Source organism: Ornithorhynchus anatinus, chromosome 2, assembly GCF_004115215.2.
Source record: "Ornithorhynchus anatinus isolate Pmale09 chromosome 2, mOrnAna1.pri.v4, whole genome shotgun sequence".
Taxonomy (NCBI): Eukaryota; Metazoa; Chordata; class Mammalia; order Monotremata; family Ornithorhynchidae; genus Ornithorhynchus; species Ornithorhynchus anatinus.
Genome location: NC_041729.1, coordinates 52,223,418 through 52,243,348, shown reverse-complemented (window position 1 = coordinate 52,243,348; position 19,931 = coordinate 52,223,418). Strand labels below are relative to the sequence as shown.

General features: G+C 43.5%; 1 protein-coding gene across 6 annotated transcripts in view; it reads right to left on the bottom strand.

The window, feature by feature from the left end:
- Positions 1-19,931, bottom strand: part of MRTFB (myocardin related transcription factor B) — a 224,048-nt gene that overhangs the window by 8,109 nt on the left and 196,008 nt on the right. For 4 of the 6 annotated variants that reach the window (XM_029058491.2, XM_029058493.2, XM_029058492.2 and 1 more), the window contains 5 exons: positions 17,245-18,279; positions 15,528-15,662; positions 11,139-11,300; positions 10,574-10,711; positions 738-798 (listed from right to left, as the gene is read on the bottom strand). In XM_029058491.2, coding sequence (XP_028914324.1) covers positions 738-798; positions 10,574-10,711; positions 11,139-11,300; positions 15,528-15,662; positions 17,245-18,279 — 1,531 coding nt within the window. The remainder of the gene's footprint in view (positions 1-737; positions 799-10,573; positions 10,712-11,138; positions 11,301-15,527; positions 15,663-17,244; positions 18,280-19,931) is intronic. The other 2 variants (XM_029058494.2, XM_029058490.2) reach the window with 1 other exon arrangement.

Sequence of the window (19,931 nt, the reverse complement as noted above, 5' to 3'; positions counted from 1 at the left end):
ACTGTAGTCAGAACTGCTTATTTCCTCTATTCTATTAAGATCTCTGCATTATTTCAGCCAAACTCTGGACTCCTACGATTGCTGATGCACTTCTTTTTTTCTAGCTATGAATGGAACTTCCAGATGCTAGTTTTGATCATTATACTTTAGGAAATCATTTTGTTATGAATTATTTAGCAAAATGCTTCAATTCATTTTTCTCTCTAAAATCATATGTGATCTTTTAGGACATCTGTGACCTTGCCACAAAATTCCCGTTTCTCAGCTGGTTCTCTTTTTGGAGCTACAAACTGCATTAGTGGTGAGTTCCTCATTTATTATACATGTTGTTTTAATATCCTGAAATTAGATGGCAAATTTTTCAACAATCACAATATGTGTGTTATAGAGATGCTCGTAAAAAGGGACACGTTTTGGCAATTAGCAAAACTTGAGGAATTTCTATTTTTTTTTTAAGGCTTAAGGGAAGATATTCCTCTGAGACAATAAAACTCAGGTGGGTCCAGAAGTGGGCACAAATACACACAGCCAGAGTCTTAAGAGCTGTGTGACACACCAGCTTCAACTAATTTGAAATCATCCTTTAATTTGCAGATCTTGTTTACTTTCACTCACTTCGAGTGACTTTGGTACCCTTCACCAAAATGACAATGGGAATTAGTTTCCCTCCATTTCTGTGAAAAACAGATATCTCAAAGTCATTTTCCTAAATTTTTTTACTGCGACTTCGGACCTACCTCCGCTCTTAATGAGGATATCAAAGAGATCATCCATCTGCTGACTGTGTGCATTGGAAACCTGAAAGATAAAATTTGGCACTTAGTTTCCTTCTCATACAGAATCATGTTGAATTATTCCTCCTACAGTAGCACCATTACAGTTAATTGTAGCTTCAATTTTTTTTTTCTTGTTTTTTTAGAATTTCAGCTGAATATGATTCTCTAAGAGTATGTGGAGGGAAACACAACAAATCATGAGCGTGACATTTTAAACTGAATCGATCAGTGCTATTTACTGAACGCCCAGCGTATGCAGAGCACTATATTAAGCACTCGAGAGAGTACATCAACCGTATTTGAGTGCTTACTATATGCAGAGCAATGTATTAAGCGCTTGGGAGAGCACACTACAACAGAATTAGCAGTCATGTTCCCTGCTCATAATGAGCTTGCAGTCTAGAGGAAGAGACAGACATTAATATGAAAAGTAATTTATAGAATATAATTTAAAGATAGGTAAGTGCTGTGGGATCAGGGGTGGGGTGAATATCAAATGTCCTAGAGTCACAGATCCAAGTGCACAGATGACTCGGAAGGTTTCCAAGCGCTTAGTACAGTGCTCCACACACAGTAACCGCTCAATATATATGATTGAATGAAAAGTGAAGCTGGGAAAAGAGGGCTTAATGGAAGAAAGCCTTTTGGAGAATATGTGACCTTAATAATGCTTTGAAGGTGGAGAGAGTGTGGTCTCAGATGGCTGGGGGAGGGAGTTCCAGGCAACAGGGAGGACGTGGGAAAGGGGTCGGTGGTGAGATATATAAGATCGGGGCACAGTGAGTAAGCTGGTGTTAGTGGAGCGGAGTGTGCAGGTGGGGCTGTAGTAGGAAATTGGTGGGGTAGGGTAGGACGATCTGACTAAGTCCTTTGAAGTCGACGGTAAGGAGTTTCTGTTTGCGGAGGTGGGTGGGCAACCACTGGAGGTTTTTAGGAGTGGGGAAACATAGACTGAACATTTTTGTTGGTAAATGATCTGTGCAGGAGAGTGAAGTATGGAGTGGGGAGAGACGGAGGCTTGGAGGCCAGCAAGGAGGCAGATGTAGTAGTCAAGGCGGGATAGGCTAAGTGCTTGGATCTGCACGATAGCTGTTTGGATGGAGAAAAGGGCAGATTTTAGCAATGTTGTGAAGGTAGAACCGACAGCATTTGGTGACACTGATTTGGTAAATATTGTAGGTGGAACGAGATGAATTGAGGATAATGCCATGGTTATGGGCTTGTGAGATACAGAGGATAGTGGTGTTGCCTATAGTGAAGGGAAAGAGAGGGGGAGGACAGGCTTTTGGGTGGGAAGATAAGGAGTTGAGTTTTGAACACGTTTAATTTGAAGTGTTGGCGGAACAGCCAAGTCGATATGACCCGAAGGCAGGAGGAAATGTGAGATGGCAGGGAAGGAGAGAGGTCTGGGATGGAGACGTAGATTTGGGAATCATCTGCATAGAGATGGTAATTGAAATCAGGGGGGTGGATGTAGAGGGAGAATAGAAGGTGTTTTAGAACTGAGTCTTGGGGGACCATTACTATCAGCGAGAGGCAGAGAAGAAGCCAGCAAAGGAGACAGAGAAGGTGAAGTTGAAGAGATAAGAGGAGAACCAAGAGAGGCCAGTGTTAGTGACTCCAAGGTTGGTTAAGGCTTCAAGGAGAAGGGGGTGGTCTACAGTGTCAAAGGCAGCTGAAAGGTCTAGGATTATGATGGATTAGAGGCCATTAGATTTTGTGAGAAGGTTATCGGTTACTTTAGGGCGGGCTGTTTCTGTGGAGTGAAGAGGGAGGAAGCTAGATTGGAGGGGATGGAGGAGAGGAAGTGAAGACAGCGGGTGTAAACAATGCTCTCAAGAAGTTTGGAGAGAAATGGTAACTGGAGGGAGCTGTGGGGTCAAGGGAGGGTTGACCTTGACTATGACATGAGTTGGTAGACATGTTCCCTGCCCACAATAACTTTACAGCCGAAAGGGGGAGCTGGACATTAAAATAAATGGAGCAGCATGGCTTAGTGGACAGAGCATAGGCCTGGGAAACAGAAGGACCTGGGTTCTAATCCTGGCACCCCCCACTTGTCTGCCGTGTGACCTTGGGCAAGTCACTTCACTTTTCTGTGCTTCAGTTACCGCATCTGTAAAATGGGGATTAAGATTGTGAGCCCCATGTGGGCCATGGTCTGTATCCAATCTGATTACTTTGTATGTACCCCAGCACTTACAACAGTGCCTGCAAAGTAAGTGCTTAAATTCCATAAAAAAAAATTACGGAGGTACAAAAGTGCTGTGGGGGATGAGGTGCACAGTGATGCAGAAAGGACAGTTGAGTAGGGGAAATGAGGGCTTAGTTGGAGAAGATGTGATTTTAATAAGGCTTTGAAGGTGGGGAGAGTGGTTTATCTGTCAAATATGAAGGGGAGGGAGTTCGAGGCCAGAGGTAGGATGTAGGCAAGGGGTCAGCCACGAGATAGACAAGACTGAGGTATAGTAAGTTGAGATGGAAGAGTTAAGGGTATGGGCAGGGTTGTTTTAGGAAATCAGTGAGATAAGGAAGAAGGGGTGAGCCGATTGCTTGCTTTAAAGCCAATGGTAAGGAGTTTCTTTTAGATATAGATGGGCAACCACTACAGGTTCTTGAGAAGTGGGGATAGGGACATGGACTAAAAGGCTTTTTAGGAAAATGGGCAGGATAGTGAACTAAAAACTGGAATGGGGAGAGGCAGGGAGGAGGCTGTTGCAGTAGTCAAGGTGGGATGTGGTAAGGGCTTGGATCAGTGTTCGGGGTGGATTTTAACGATGTAATAATAATATTAATGTTGGTATTTGTTAAGCACTGACTATGTGCAGAGCACTGTTCTAAGCGCTGGGGTAGATAGAGGGTAATCAGGTTGTCCCACATGAGGCTCACAGTTAATCCCCATTTGACAGATGAGGTAACTGAGGCACAGAGAAGTTGTGACTTGCCCACAGTCACACAGCTGACAAGTGGCAGAGCCAGGATTCGAACTCATGACCTCTGACTCCCAAGCCCGTGCTCTTTCCACTGAGCCACAATGCTTCTTTATAGTGAAGTGATGCAGTGTAGTGTAGTGATGTAGTGAAGGTAGAGCCAATGGGATCTGGTAACAGATTGAATATGTGGGCTGAATGAGTGAGATGGGTTGAAGATATCAAAGTTACAGGCTTGTGAGACAGGGAGGACGATTGTGTTGTCTACAGTGAGGAGAGACTGGAGAGGACAGGGTTTGGAAGAGAAGATGAGCTCTGTTTGGACATGTTAAGTTTGAGGCACAGGTGGGACATCCAAGTAGGCAGAAGGAAATGCGAGATGGCAGAGAAAGAAAGAAGTCAGGACTGGAGAGAGAGATTTGGGAATCATCGGCATAGAGGTAACAGTTGAAGCTTTGGGAGCGAAGGAGTTTCCCAAGGGAAAGCCAAGGGAGTGGGTGGGGATAGAGAATAGGAGACACTGAACTGAGCCTTGAGGGACTCCCAAAGTTAGGTGGGAAGCAGAGGAGGAGCCTGCTAAAGGGACTGACTAGAAGCGGCCATTGAGAAAAGAACCTGGAAGGGACAGCATCCAATAAAGCCAAGATGAGATGATATTTCCAGCAGGAGGTAGCTGACAGTGTCGAAGGCAACTGAGAGGTTGAGGAGGATTAGGATGGAGTAGAGGACGTTGGATCTGGCAAGAAGGAGGTCATCGGTGACTTTCGAAACGGCAGGTTCCATGGAGAGAAGGGGGTGGAGGTCAGATTAAAGGGGGTCAGAGAGAGAATTGGAAATGAGGAAGTGGAGACTGCAGGTGTAGAAAACTTCCTTAAGGAGTTGAGCAGAATAGTTGGGAGCCATTGGGTCAAGGGAGGGTTTGGTTTTTTTTTAGGATGAGGGATACATGAGCATGTTGGAAGGAAGTGGGGATGAAGCCACTGGAAAGCAGTCTGGGAGGGAAGAAGCAGGGGCAGAAGCAATGAGGTTCTAGAACTTGAATGAGCTGCTATAATGATGGTATTTTGGTATTTGTTAAGCGCTTACTATGTGCCAGGCCAGATGTCGAACAAACATGGGATGTATATTTTCACTCCTAGGGCAGATGGCCTAAAAATTAATTAAAAATCTGAAGGGTGAGGAGGAAAAAAAAATCCCTTTAAAAACAGCCCTATAGGAAGGCTGTATTTAAGTGTGTTTTCTAACCAATCACATGGTACTTCTTCATTAATGAAAACAGTATGGTAAACAAAACCATAATGTGTCACTGAATCATCAAATCCCAAGGCTTTCAAGAACATCATCAAGGCCATTGCCTGCTCTAGGCAGTTGTGCTCCCATCTAGCTTCTTTGCCTGTTGGTGAGGATGACATTGGATGGCATCCAAAGCCTTAGTGAAGATCAGGAGGAGTTCACCTAATAGATCAATCGATGGTATTTGTTGAGTGCTTACTATTTGCGGAGCACTTTACTCAGTATTTGGGAGTGTACAATGGAGTCAGACATGATCGTTGCTGCCCTTAAGGAGTTTACAATCTAGTGAGGGAGGCAGAACACCAAATCAATTGCAGGTAGGGGAAGTAACTAAGTATAAAGATATGTTCACAAGTGTGGTGGTGGTGGGGCGATGGAGTGAATACCCAAGTGCTTAGGGGGTGCTCAAGTGCATGGATGACAGAGTAGGGAGGGAAAATCAGGTGGTGAGATGTAATTGTAGTAGGGCTTAGAAGTGGTCTGTGCTTATTAGAGTGCCTGGCAGATAGTAAGAGCTTAGCAAATATAATTTTTATCACTATGATTAAAACATGATAATTATATATTATGGTATTTTCTGTGTGTCAACCATTGTTCTAAACTCAAGTGAATCAGTCTGGACATAGTCCCGGTCCCACATGAGGCTCATAATCTAGATAAGAAGGAGGGAGTAGGATTTAATTTCTACTTTATAGATGAAGAAACTGAGGCCTAGAGAAGTTAAGTGGCTTACCCAAGGTCACACAGCGGACAAATGGCGGAGCTGGGATTAGAATCTAGGTCCTTAGTCTCCCAGGCCCAGGCTCTTTCCAATAGGCCAACAGTGCTTCTCGATGGGATTGAGAGAAGGGTGAGTTTCAGGTAGTAGGAGGGTTATGATCAAGTAGTAGATGGTGAGAGAGATGACAGTGAGGCAGAGTGAGTAGGTTGGTATTAGAAAAGCCATGTGTGTGGCCTACATTTTGGGAATGGAATGAGGATAAATATGAGGGAGAGAGATATGCATTTGGAAGTTCTGAGGAGTGGGGAGATGGTCACAGACCAGTATTTTAGAAAAATGATCCAGGCAGCAGAATGAAGTACAGACTGGAGAGAGGGAAGACAGCAAAGAGGCTGATGCAGTAGCAGAGATGGGATGTGACGAGTGCTTGGACCAGCGTGGAAACAGTAAGGATAGAGACAAAGGGGCAGGTTTTGGAGATGTGATGAAGTTAAAATACACAAGATTTGATGATTGGCTCATTATGTAGGCTTCAAGAGTGAGAAGTCAAGGGTAATAATTTTGGTATTGAAGTGCTTATTCTGCGGCAAACACTATACTCAGTGCAAGGGTGGATGCAAGACAATCAGGTTGGACCTCATCCCTCCTGGGTTTCACAGTCTAAAGGAGAGGGACAACATGTACAAATTCCTATTTTACAGATGGGAAAACGGAAATATGGAGACAGGCGGTTTGCCCACGATCACACAGCCAGCAAGTAGCACCTTGGGTCCCCTGACACCTAGACCCATACTTTTTCCATTAGGCCAAGCTGTTTCCCAAGAACAATGTCAAGGTTACAGGTTTATGAGTCAGAAAGATGTCTGGGCTGTCAACAGTAATAAGAAAGTCAGGGGTTGAAGAGGGCTTGGGAGGGAAGATGAAGAGTTCAGTTTTAGATATAGTGTAAATGCTGCCGGTGGGACACCGAAGTAGATGCTCTGAAAGCGGGTGAGGAGCCAGCAAAAGAGACTGAGAAGGAGCAGCCAGTGAAATTGGAGAACCCAGAGAAGATAGCAGCAGTGAAACCAAAGCTAGATGGTGTTTTCAGGAGAAGGGAGTGATCCAGTGTCAGAGGTTGCTGAGAGGAAATTCCTTCAGATTTGGGGAGGAAAAGAAGGCCACTGGAGACTTTGGAGAGAGGAGTTTCCGTGGAGGGTGTGTAAACTGATTGCAAGGTGTCAAGGAGGGTGTGGGAGGAGAGTAAGTGGAATTTGGATAGGACAGGAATACTCTTTATTTACCCAACAGGTCCTACTGGAAGGAAATCAAATTGGTTGGACATGATTTGCTCCTTTATGAACTAGTGTAGGTTATTTATTTTCCAATATCTTCTTTTAGGTTGTTATTTTTAGCAAGAGTTAGAGTGAAAATTTATTTTAATACTGTCCCGCCACTAAATGAAATATTATCAAACCAAAATAAAAATATTTTGAATAGGAAATCCTTACAGATTGAACCATCAGTTCCACTTTCTCAGGGAACAGATTGGTCTCTTGCAGGGAGGGAAGGCATTCACAACCTTTAAAAGGCTGCTGCCCTCCATTTTAAAATAGTTCCTATCATAAAAAGGCAGCCAACATTCAGCAGCTGCCTGTGTCTGCTGAGTCCAGGTCATGGCTGACACTGAGCATGCCCTGGCACATAAGGCCTGGAAGACAGCCTTCTGCACCCAAATGGCAAATGCCAGACTGGAATGTAGTGGGCTGCAGACAGAGGGAGAGGAACAGCTCAGATGAGAGCCTACAGAGAGGACAGGGAGAGGAGGGGCCTGGGAGAGAGACCTGTGTGTGTTTCGAAGAGGAACAATAATAATAAAAATGATAATAATGACGATGATGGTATTTGTTAAACACTTACTATGGACCAAGCATTGTTCTAAGTGCTGGGATAGATACAAGGTTATCAGGTTGTCCCACATGGGGCTCACAGTCTTCATCCCCACTTTCCAGATGAGGTAACTGGGGCACAGAGAAGTGCAGTGACTTGTCCAAAGTCACACAGCTGACAAGCGGCGGAGCCGGGATTAGAACCCACGCCCTCTGACTCCCAAGCCCGGGCTCTTTCCACTAGGCCACGCAGAATAACTGAGAGCTGGGGAAAGAAACAGCTTGGGATGGGGCTGGTACTAAAAAGAGGAACGGAGGAGGGAGAAATGGGGGACCTAAGAAGGAAAGCAGAGTCTGAGAGGGGCAGATCTACTGCTCATGTCTTCTTATTGTCCAGACTGCCTTCAGACCCTTAGCTCCGTCAATCCTCCTCTCCATCAAAGTCACCTCTTCTAGAAAGCGTCCCTGGATTCCCTCCCTACCATGCTTCTATTTGCCTGCCTGAAGTTTTCTTCCCCTTCAAATCTGAGAGACCAGAGTTCTCCCCCGTCTGCAAAGCCCTTCTGAAATCACACCTCCTTCAAGAGACCTTTGCAGATTCGTTTTTCATTTCCCCCACAACAGCATATGGTATTTCATCAGATCGGTGGCACCTGAGCACTGTATTAACAACCTCCCACAGCACTTACGACCTCATCTTACATACCCTGTTTTTTCAGCACTAACTCATGTACATATCCCCTTTTCCTTCTTCCTCTTAGATGTAAGTTATTTTACTATCTTTTCCTCATTGGGCTCTAAACCCTGGCAGGGCTATTAACTCTTCCTCATACCACCGAATGTAATGGTCTGCACAGATTCTGAGCTCCCAAATGCCATTTGTTTAATTTCTTGCTTCTGTTTATCTTTCGTATCTATTTGCTCGTTCTCTTACCTAGTGTATCTTTGCCTGTGTGACCTTGGGCAAGTCAGTTCACTTCCCTGGGCTTCAGTCACCTCATCTGTAAAATGGGGATTAAGAGTGTGAGTCCCATGTGGGACAGGGACTGTCTTCAATCTGATTAACTGGTATCTACCCCCAGTGCTTAGAACAGTGCTTAGCACATAGGAAGCATTTAACAAGTACTGATTGTTACTGTTTGACCCATTGGCTATATTCCTTGAAGGCAAAGATCATTTTTTTAGTTTCATGAGCCGTTCCCCGAGCACTCAGTGTGACGCTCTGACTACAGTAGGTGCTCGATAAATGCCGTTCAAAATGATGAGAATAAGAGAGAATTAGGAAATCAGAAAAGAATGAGAGAAGGAAAAAAGGAAGATGAGTATAAGAACGTACACAAAATCAAAAGAGGAAGGATTTCTAATTCCTGCTAAAAAGCCCCTGACTATTCAGGTGGCTTAGGGCGCACGAGCAAAGCAACCAGAAAAGCAAGGAAAATGGTTAAACGCTCAGAATAAAAACTGCTTCCAAAGAAACACAAACATTCAGCACAAAAAAAACCCAATGACCACTTTTTTCTATTAAAGATAAAAAGAGAAGGGACAACAGGATAGGGGTAGAGGAGGAAACACATGTCATCTATAGAACTTAGTTAAAGCAAGGGCAATGCTGCTGTAAATTGCTGACCTGAATTAAGACAGGATAGCTTCTACCTGGCCGACTGCCAGAATTCCTCAAAATGCCGAGATGAAGCCCTCACTCAGATGTTACACAAACAAATTTCTTGTCATGTAACACAACCACACACAAAAAAATTTTCAGATCTGTTACAAACTCAAGAATCAGAACATAAGAAGGGTTGGATGGAAAGTCCCCTAGAGTCTGATTTGAAACTTTCGCCAATGTCAGTGGAAAAGTAATTTTATCGAGGATGGAAATGAGGTTCCCGGTTTAAGCTAACGTCATCCACCACTGAGGTGAGGGAAATCATTTGTGTCCTTAGGTGCATATATTCAACTCTCTCCAGATTTACCCAAATTTTAAATTTACCAGCCCCGAGTAAGTTACACTGCAGGAAGAATTAAAGTGCTCGGGACCTATTTGGCTTACGGAGTATTTTCTGCGTAAACAGAGAGTGAAATACAATTGCCTGCTTGTGGTTGTGGAGAAATGGCATAAAAAAACCTCAGCGCTGCTGAAGGTTCGTACTTAATGAAACATTCGGAATAAGCAGAACTACAGACGAGTACACAACCTAATGCCAGAGCACTGGCTCACCACACGGTAAACACAGACCCTGCACTGCTAGGAATACCAGCTGCCGTTGCTCAGTATAACTTAGTTAAAGGGACCTTTTGGCTTTGGAATAATTCTGGTATTAACTAAAAGTAAGATACATTCATTTAAGAATTGCGATGAATTTGGAGGACTGGCTACTACATTTCAATTGCTTTGAGGAGTGTAGCTAGAGCACCTGACAAGTTGCGACTAGGGATTCTATGGACTTTAAAAGCTATAGCACATAGCCCAGGACAAGAGGAACAAGAGTGAGGGGTGACCCCGGGAACCGTGCTGAGTAGACAGAGAAGCCGATGTCCCCCGATCTCAGGTCCTAAGCATCAGTACGCCGCAGCACTCTGTCTCAGTTTCCTTGCTCTCCCCCTTGTTCTCTCTCACTTGCTTCATCTTTCTCCCCTTGTTTTAAACCTCCAGCCTCACACCCCCAAACTCCCCAAAGGTTTGTCCACTGGAAATATAATGAAACACAATAACTCTTAGATACCATTTTCTTTTTGTATGTTGTGTGGGGGAAGTGACTTGCTCAATTTATGTATATGGTAAGTGTCGCCTTCCTAGACTGCTCAAATCCAGGAGCTGTCTTTCCTTATTTTGTAATCAGGGAGTTTGCTAGTTTCCATTTCAGCCTCACCCAAGGCCAGTGATGGGGAGACTGCCTAATGCATCCTTCTGATTACTAAGTTTCTTTGCTATCTTCTGAACCAGAACCAGTCTTTATAGATCATGAACATCTCCTCTTCACTTACCTCTGGATGAGAGGTGTGTATGCTGCGGGCCTGTTTTATGGCCTCTTCATAACGTGGAGGGTCCTTTGTCTTGGGGGCTGGGTTGCTAAACAGAGAGTGCTGTATGATATATTGTTGGGGTTGAGGTGGTGAGCTAGGCTGTGCCAAACAAAAATGAGACAAATAAGAAATGAGCACATTATTTTGGGACAAACATCTACATATTTTCTCACCTGCCTAGCCAGGGAACAGTTAACTTTGATGACAACAGCACAAATAGCCATTATCATGTTAATAGAAAGTCTGGGTAAGAGATCTCTTGGCCTAAACATATTCCCCCAATCCAGCTTTAGACATTTTTCCTATTGGCAGAAGGGGCCATAGAGGGATTTAAGGTGTTGGAATAAGTGGCTCATCCAAGGATTTTGCCTTCTTTTCTTTCTCTCAAATCCTATATATATAAGGTATATGTAGTTACTCCAAGGGTATGATTTCCTTACCACATAAAAACATCTCCAGGCTCTTTAAATATGGATGAAACATGTTATTCAAGACTAGCACTGTTGCACAATAAATATGGGATTACCTTTTGCGTAGGGTTGGATCCATTTTGCAGCGAGGGAACCTGGCCGTTCCTGGATTGAAGGACAGTGGTGGCTGTCTTATTGATAAAAGATTGCTGAACTGCCGGAACAGATTGTCTTTGATAAGGAAATATAGTATTTGATGGTGAAGTTGATGGAAAAACCTGCAACATATCAATATTTTCTAATAAGCTTCTTTGGATTTACTCATCAGATTTAGGAAGTTGGGAATTATCTTATAAAGGACGAAATAACTGACCCAATTCTGGAGAAATCATTCATACTGGAGGAATTAGATTAGATCACTGTTTTAACCCCTTGAACTTTCTCATATTGCCTGACGGTTTTTCTTTGCTGCTGACATTTTTAACTCTTTAACTTTTTCAGCCTGCAAAAGTGTAACTTCCATAACTTCAGTTCCCCGCTGGGTGTATTTCTCGGAGGCAAAGCCAAAAGGAGCAAAGAAATTCACTGTAGCCTGTCGCCAACCTGAAAATACAGTCTTGCGCCTAGTCCCAGACCCAAGTCGCTCCCAAACGGTTAATCGGGTTTGCTGAATATGTAACTGCTGAGATTTAATCATCTAAATCCTTTCATGTCTAATAATATTCATAACCAAGATATTCTGAGATCCCAGAGAGAAGAGACTGCATACAGCACAACCTTCCACAAGGGCAAGAATTAAAGGTTAAATTTATCATGAGAAGAAAACAGCTCCATCTGGTGGATACTCAACTTCGGTGACTGCTAACGATGTTTGGATCCCTGAAACAAGGTGGAAAAAGATCAATAATCATAATTATTGTGGTATTTAAGCACTTACTCTCTACCGGGCACTGTTCTAAGCAGTGGGGTGGACACAAGCAAATCGAGTTGGACGCCGTCCCCGCCCACACGGGGCTCACGATCTTAATCCCCGTTTTACAGATGAGGTAACCGAGGCACAGAGAAGTTGTGACTTGCCCAAGGTCACACAGCAGACATGCGGTGGAGCTGGGATTAGAACTCAGATCCTTCTGCCTCCTGGGTCCGTGCCCTATCCATTAGGCTATGCTGCTTCTTGCCAGGCCATTTAGGTTTATTAAGATAACTCTGCATCTTTGTAAATTGCAAATTAGGTATCTCTGAAGTTAGAAAAGGAAAGATTTATCTAAAAGTTAAATAGATCTGAAGAATCTCCCACTTACTCTCCCAAGCACTTAGGAGAGTGCTCTGCACAAGGTAAGCATTCAAATGCAACTGATTGATTCAATCCTAAAAAGCTAAGAACTTTTGTGTGAACAAATATCAGAGGCTTCATATTTTTTGAGGGATGCATGTGGGCTGTTCCTGGTTGACGACGACTCTGTGGTATTTTTTTTTTTTTGCCTGACTTGTTAGTTTCAAAGCCTGGGGGTGTCACTTGTGGCTGCTGTTCATAGGTTGTGAGTGTTCTCTGGGTTCCCATGTTGATTGTAGTGATAACCTTGAAGCTCAGGGACGGGTGATTCTTTGCTTTGATGTTGTCATGCTGGTTGTTGGATCCTAAAGTTTCCTGACTGGGTTCTCAAGGGGTCCTGATGGTCCCAGAAAGATTTCCAGGTCAGGAAAACTTCTGGCCATCGTCGCTCCTGTTTAGCTTTGTTGGTCTCTCTCTTTACTTTCAGTTAACTCCCCGATTATTGTGCCTCTAAAATATTTAATTCCGGGTTATGGCCAAGTTTCTTCCAAGTTGATGCTTTGTCTTATTATCTGTAGCAACATTAGGGTCAACGGTGAAGTCTTGGTTCCTTTTTCTACCCTAGAGATCCATGGTATTTATTGAACCTTTGTGTACAGAGCACACAGTACTTTCCTAATTGCTTGGGAAAGTACAACAGAGTCGTGGATAAGTGTGATCCCTGGCCACAAGGAGATTACAGTCTACAAGGGAAGGCAGACATGCAAACAAATTACAGATAGGGGTAATTACAAATATCAGGATATGTACATAAGTGCTGTGGAGCTGGGGTGAGTATCAAAGTGCTTATGGGGCACGGAACCAAGTGCATAGTCAACCCAGAGAGAGATTTGTGCTTTTTGAAAGATAAAGTTCCCCATTTACCTCGTGTATGTTCTGGCTTGTAACCTTGTCCTCACAATGACACTGGCCCCTCCTGGTTCCCCTCTTAGCTCTCCAGCTGCTCCTACTCAGTCCCTTTCACAGGCTCCTCCTCTGCCTTCACCCTCTAGCCATGGGAGTCCCTCAAGGCTGTTTTGTGTGCCCTTCTATTCTCCATCTACACCCGCTCCCTTGGAAAAATCATTTGCTCCCATAACTTCAACTATCATCTTGAAGCAGATGATTCCCAAATCTGTTTCTCCAGGCCTGACCTCACTCCTTTTCTGCAGGCTTGCTTTTTCTCCTAATTTCAGGACATCTTTACACAGATGTATCACCGACACCTCAAACTTAACATATCCAAAACAGAACTCATCTTCCAACCAAAATGCCATGGTTCCCCAAGTCTCTCATCATCATAAACAACAACCCTCTCACAAGCCTATATAATCTCGGCAATATTCTCGACACTCACATCTCTTTCAACCGACAAATCTGTCACCTTCACAACATCTCCAAAGATCCAACCTCTCCTCTCCATCCAAACTGCTACTTTGCTGACTGAAGCACTTACATTCCACCCTGACTACTAGATCAGTCTCCTTGTTGATCACTCCACCTCCTGTCTCTCCCCACTCCAGGGCTTCACTCTGTTGCCTGCTTTTCTGAAAAAAAAAATTCAGTCCATGTTTCCCCATTCCTTAATAACTTCCAGTTGTTGTCCATCCATCCACCTCTGATTCAAACTCCTTAGCACTGGAGTGTAGGCACTCAATTAGCTCTCCCCCTTTTGCCTTAACTCACTGATCTGATCTTCTACAATCCAGCCCCCTCACTTCACTCCTCTAATGCCAACCTATTCACTGTAATTCAATCTCATCTATTTCGCTGCTGCCCCCTTGCCCATGTCCTGCCTATGGCCTGGAATTCCTTCCCTCTTCACATACGACAACAACTCCCCTCACATTCAATGTTTTATTAAAATCCCACCTCCTCCAAGAGGCCTTCCCTGACTAAACTCTCATTTCCCCTTTTCCCTCTCCCATCTGCATCATCTACACTCTCGGATCTGTAATAATAGTAATAATGATGGTGTTTATTGAGCACTTACTATGGGTCGGGCACTGTACTAAGTACTGGGGTGGATCCAAGCAAATTGGGTTGGAACCAGTCCCTGTCCTGCCCGGGGCTCACAATCTTAATCCCCATTTTACAAATGGGATAACTGAGGCACAGAGAAATTAAATGACTTCCCAAGGCTACACAGCAGACAAGAGGGGGGAACCGGGATTACTATACTCTTTAGGCACTTGATATTCACACCACCCTCAGGCGCACATCATTTTTGTACATATTCATAATTTATTTAATGCCTGTCTCTCTCCCTAGACTGTAAGCTCCTTGTGGGCAGGGAATGTGACTATCAACTCTGTTGTACTTTACTCTCCCAAACATTAGTACAGTGCTCTGCACACAGTAAGTGCTCAATAAATACCACTGATTGATTGATCGATGGCCCCTTACACATTTTGAGCTGTACTTTTCTAAATTCCTTTTTGAATGTGAGGTTTATTGTTCATGGCCTTAATGCTTCTGCCATTGAAAAAACAACCATTAATCTCTGCAGTCAAGTAGCCTATTTGCTAAGTGCTTTCTATATGATGGACTTTGCTATCCCAGTGTGTATTGTCTTTGAGGGGTGAGGGGGCATTCCTTGTAGGCAATGTGTCCCAAGAGTTTGTCCAGATTTTTATCCAAACTCCTGAGAAGAGGATTTGCCACCAACCTCAATTCAAAAGTGAAGTTGATATTCTTGTGAGGTTGGGGTAAAAATGAGCTGAGTTCTGAAAAGTGAACTGAATCATCTGTGGGTTGCCTTGTGCTTCTAGCACAGTCAACCAGGGTAAAGCAGCTCCTATATAATGACTGAATCAAGAACTTTCAATGATGTGCTGAGCCTGATGGATTGGGAGAGTTCCCCAGAGAGCTGGAATCATGTCTAAATATCAGTTCTAGATCCCCGTTCTGACCTCGAGCATGTTAAGTGTTTTCTATTCGCCAAGCACAGTATTAAGAGCTGGCGTAGATACGAGGTAATCGGGTCAAACACAGAAAAGATAGAGAGCAGAAAAAAAATGTCAGGGGGATCCGGAGACTTAATTTGGCTCTAGCCCCCATAATTTAGGAAGCAAGCTATGTTCCCAGGGAGAAGGTCATGTCAAACTCAAATTCTGAAAATATCAAATTCTATTATTTCTAAAAATGTTTAAAATTTCCATTACTTTTTTTTATAGCTACAGTATTCACCAACCTTTCTGATTTGTTGAGATTGATTGAGCATGTGGGTGAAAGTGTCTTGTTTCGGAGCTGCTGTCGGGGCCACGCCTGAAGATGAAACTGGAACTGGTACTTGTGGCTGAGTTGGAATTCCTGCTTGAGGTGGACCCTAAAACAATGAATGTAAAAGAATCGATTTAATTCCATGAATCAGTGAAAATGTATTCTTTGTAATGCTTGCATTGGTCAGCGGCCAGGAATTCTGAGGCTTCCATTTAAATTGAATCGAGACATGGATTTTTAATATCAAACAACAGGGAGTGTTAATGGTTATCTAATAAGAGGCTGTCAGAGAAGACAAGATTTGAATATGCTGTAATAACCATATGTAAAGGTTTGTTCAGCACACAATATTTCAAGTTTTAAATTTGCATGGCTTCAGCCCAGTTGCTTTTTACCAAAGTTGGATATCTGAAATGTTGCAACAATTGAAATTGTCCACTCTCAGTTCTGCTTTAGAAGCAGCGTGGCTCAGTGGAAAAGAGCACGGGCTTTGGAGTCAGAGGTCATGGGTTCGAACCCCGGCTCTGCCACTTGTCAGCTGTGTGACTTTGGGCAAGTCACTTCACTTCTCGGTGCCTCAGTTACCTCATCTGTAAAATGGGGATGAAGACTGTGAGCCCCATGTGGGACAACCTGATTGCCCTGTGTCTACCCCAGCGCTTAGAACAGTGCTCGGCACATAGTAAGCGCTTAACAAATACCAACATTATTATTGTTTTCATATGGAATTTTTTTTTTCATAGAATTTGTTGGACTGTCTCTTCCGACGGAAGAAAAATAGAAAATGTCCTAAAAACGCCAATAGATTAGCAAAAGAAAATGTTCACATAAGCAAATCCTTTAATACTATAATATTACAAGGAACTTATTACAGCTAAAGCAAATTGTTCATGTATCCACTTCACTTAAGTTCTACTTGAGGTAAGGCTAACATCCAAATTAGGACTTACTATGCACTGCTAGAAGAGCTGGCAGATCACTCATCTGTAGCTAGAAAGAAAATGTGTCACCACTACCATCACCATTATTACCTAATAAACTAGTTCTGTTACTACATTTAGGCCCAAGAAGAATTGCCCCCCTCTTGCTGGGCACTCACAGGTACTCAATAAAGTACTCAGACCCAAACTTTTCTTCACATTTCACTCGGTAAAGATTCCCATTTTTTCCCCCCAGGTAGGTGGTTACCAGACCTTTCAATATCTTTGTAAGATAGTAATGTATCTGAACAACGGCCACACTCACCTGAAATTAAACTCTTTTGTGCACAGGGAAAAGTACTAGAAATGCTTGTGGCTTACTGAAAAAAACACTATTCCTGCTGAATCTTTTGTGTGCAACAAAACCGTCACTGAATCGCTACTCCTTTATGACTAGAGAAGCAGCGTGGCTCAGTGGAAAGAGCCTGGGTTTGGGAGTCAGAGATCATGGGTTCTAATCTCAGCTCTGCACCTTGCCAGCTGTGTGACTTTGGGCAAGTCATTTAACTTCTCAGTCCCTCAGTTACCTCATCAGTAAAATGGGGATTAAGACTGTGAGCCTCACGTGGGACAACCTGATTACCCTGTATCTACCCCAGCGCTTAGAACAGTGCTTTGCACATAGTAAGCGCTTAACAAATACCACCATTATTATTATTACTAAAATCACACTTTTGTTCAAGTATTAAATAAATTAGAACTTCACACCTGTAGTTTTATATCGCCTATTGGGAGCTGTACTGAAGTTACATTCGAACCCTGGATAGACACTGGAAGCAGCAGCTGGGCGGTTGTTTGGGAGGTTAGTAAAGCTTGAGGCTGAGCAACAACTGTGGTCTGTGGCTGTCTCTGCGAACTCACGTAAAACTGCGAGATGACGTTTTGCTGTTCAGCTTTGGCCAAAGGTACCTCTTGCTTGATCACGACGGCCTTTTTGGCACCCGGGTTCTGGCCACCAGGAGGGCCCGGCTGGCCTAAGGGCTGGCTGACGGCTGGCATCGACTGCCTGGGACTGGAACAGTCGCTTAGAGAGTTCTCATCTTTGACAGCCAGACTGATGTGTTTTGGATCTAAATTATTTAAAGGATGGCTCGTGGGTGGGGGGGGTGGAGGCGGTGGCTGCTGTTGCTGTCCCCGTTTTTCAACCTCCAGTTGCATTTTTAGTACTTCCACGAGCTTCTGTTCTTGTTCCAGTTTCTTTTTGAGCTCCTCAATCTGCTTCTCTTTCTCTTGCAGCTTGCGGTCTTTTTCGGCAGCGTCGAGTTCCATGCTCGACAGGCTTCCACTCGTGGGACTTGAACTCTCGTCGTTGGTGGTCATCCTCAAAGGAGAGGAGCTCAAGAACTGGGAGGGTGACATCATGGTCATGATTTCTGTGAAAGTGTCTGCCATGTTAGTGTCGTCGGTACTTAAACTGGATTGTTCCGAAGGGGAAGGGGAGATTGGCAGCGGGGAGCTTATGCTCTCAACGAGGGCTACGTTGCCCGTTCCAGCAGCTGACGCCTCTGACTTGAAGGTGGGAACCGAGCTCGCTGCTGAGGTTTTTAGAGTCGCGACGGGGAAGGGCACGGTGACTTCTCCGGTGTTATTAGTGATCACGGCAGAGGTGGTCACGGCAACGGCACTGCTGGTCACCGCGCCGCTGTTAACCTCCTGGTAAGGTTTCAGGCGTTCAATGAGGTCTGTCTTGGTGCCAGACACTGGTAAGCCCCTTAATTTCAATTCCATCTTCAATTCAGCTACCTGCAGGTAAAAGGTGTGGTACTCATTAATGGTTTGGGGATTTGAAGCTCTTGATTACAATCTATAGCTCGCGTCTGTGGAAGGAAAAAGGACCTGTTTTCATTGAAACGTTCCCGAAAGAACCAGAGTTGATCGTTCGTTGGTTGTTCGGGCAGCCAGTCAAGATGGTGACACATATTAGAGATAAAAACAAGGCCGGCAGCTGAGGCAGTTGGCAGGCAGTCACTCATATTTATTGAGTGCTTAATGTGTGCAGAGCACTATACTGGTGCTGGGGAAGATACAAACAAGCACATTCTCTGCCCACAACGAGTTTACAGTCTAGAGGGGGAGGCAGACATTAATGTAAATAAATGAAATCAATGTAGGAAGGCTATGGCTATTTCCACTGTAAGAATGCTGATGTCAGATTTTTAAAATGGGCATTAGCCTTTGTGTATGCATTTAAGTTCTTTATCCTGCAAAGTTAAATTGGATTGGGTCATGTAAAACCACAACAATTACATGTAGTTCTTCCATAATAATAATAATTATGGTGCTTGTTAAGCACTTACTATGTGCCAAGCATTGTTCTAAGCACTGGGTAGATTTAAGTTAATCAGGTTGGACACAGTCCCTGTCCCACATAGGACTCACGCTCTAAATCCCCATTTTACAGATGAGGTAACTGAAGTCCAGAGAACTTATGTGACTTGCCCAAGGTCACACACCAGACATGTGGCGGAGCTAGGATTAGAACCCATGACCACCTGACTCTCAGGCCCGAGCTCTAACCCCTAAGCCACTCCATAAAGTTGGCTCATCCAAAAACATTAGACTTCTGGATGTGGTCTGTGCACAGTTCCCCCATTTTAGAACTAGGATCTGAGCTCTCTAATCTTTCCAAGTGGAAAACAGGAAGATTGGAAAAGTAACTTTATTTTATTCTTTCCAATTCAGACCTGTGGCTTTGTAGTAGTCTGTCTTCACCATTTGAATAGTTAATGCCAAAAGAGCCCATGAAGTTCCACAGAAGTATTTTTATAGTAATTAATTATTTGGGGGTTTCATGACAGCTCCACATTGGTAACTTTAAACTAGTGAAAGAGAATGATTGATTACACACCTAAGATGTAAACTGAGCTTGGAATCCTCTTAAGAATTCCTTTTCAATTTTATAAGACATTGATGTAAACCAAATTATACCTTTATGCATCTACAATCGTCATGGGTCAAATTTTTAACAGTTTTACAGAAAGGTGAAAGGCAAGCAAACTGTTTCTACTCATGTTCGATAATGGGTATCAAACTTTTTTTCATAGAACTGATTTAAAACTGCATAAACTGCAAGTAAACAATATGATGGGGAAAATTTTAAACTTTATATTGGTGTTTCACTTGATCCTAAGCAATAACAATACCACTGAAGCCTTCTAATATACATTCCTATTTATAGAGTAAGAATGTAATATTTGCCTTTAGCTACATCTGACATACTTATTCACCTAGATTTTCCTTTTAATTTAGCTGGAAAGCTTTGAAGGTATTTTCCAAGGAGCATTTTATCCAGGCCAAAAATTCAACTAAAAAAAGGTACTGAAGGATAGCAAAACATGCATTTCTAGAAAACTATGTATTTTCCCCTTAAATACACTGTCAGTGGGAAAGTACTG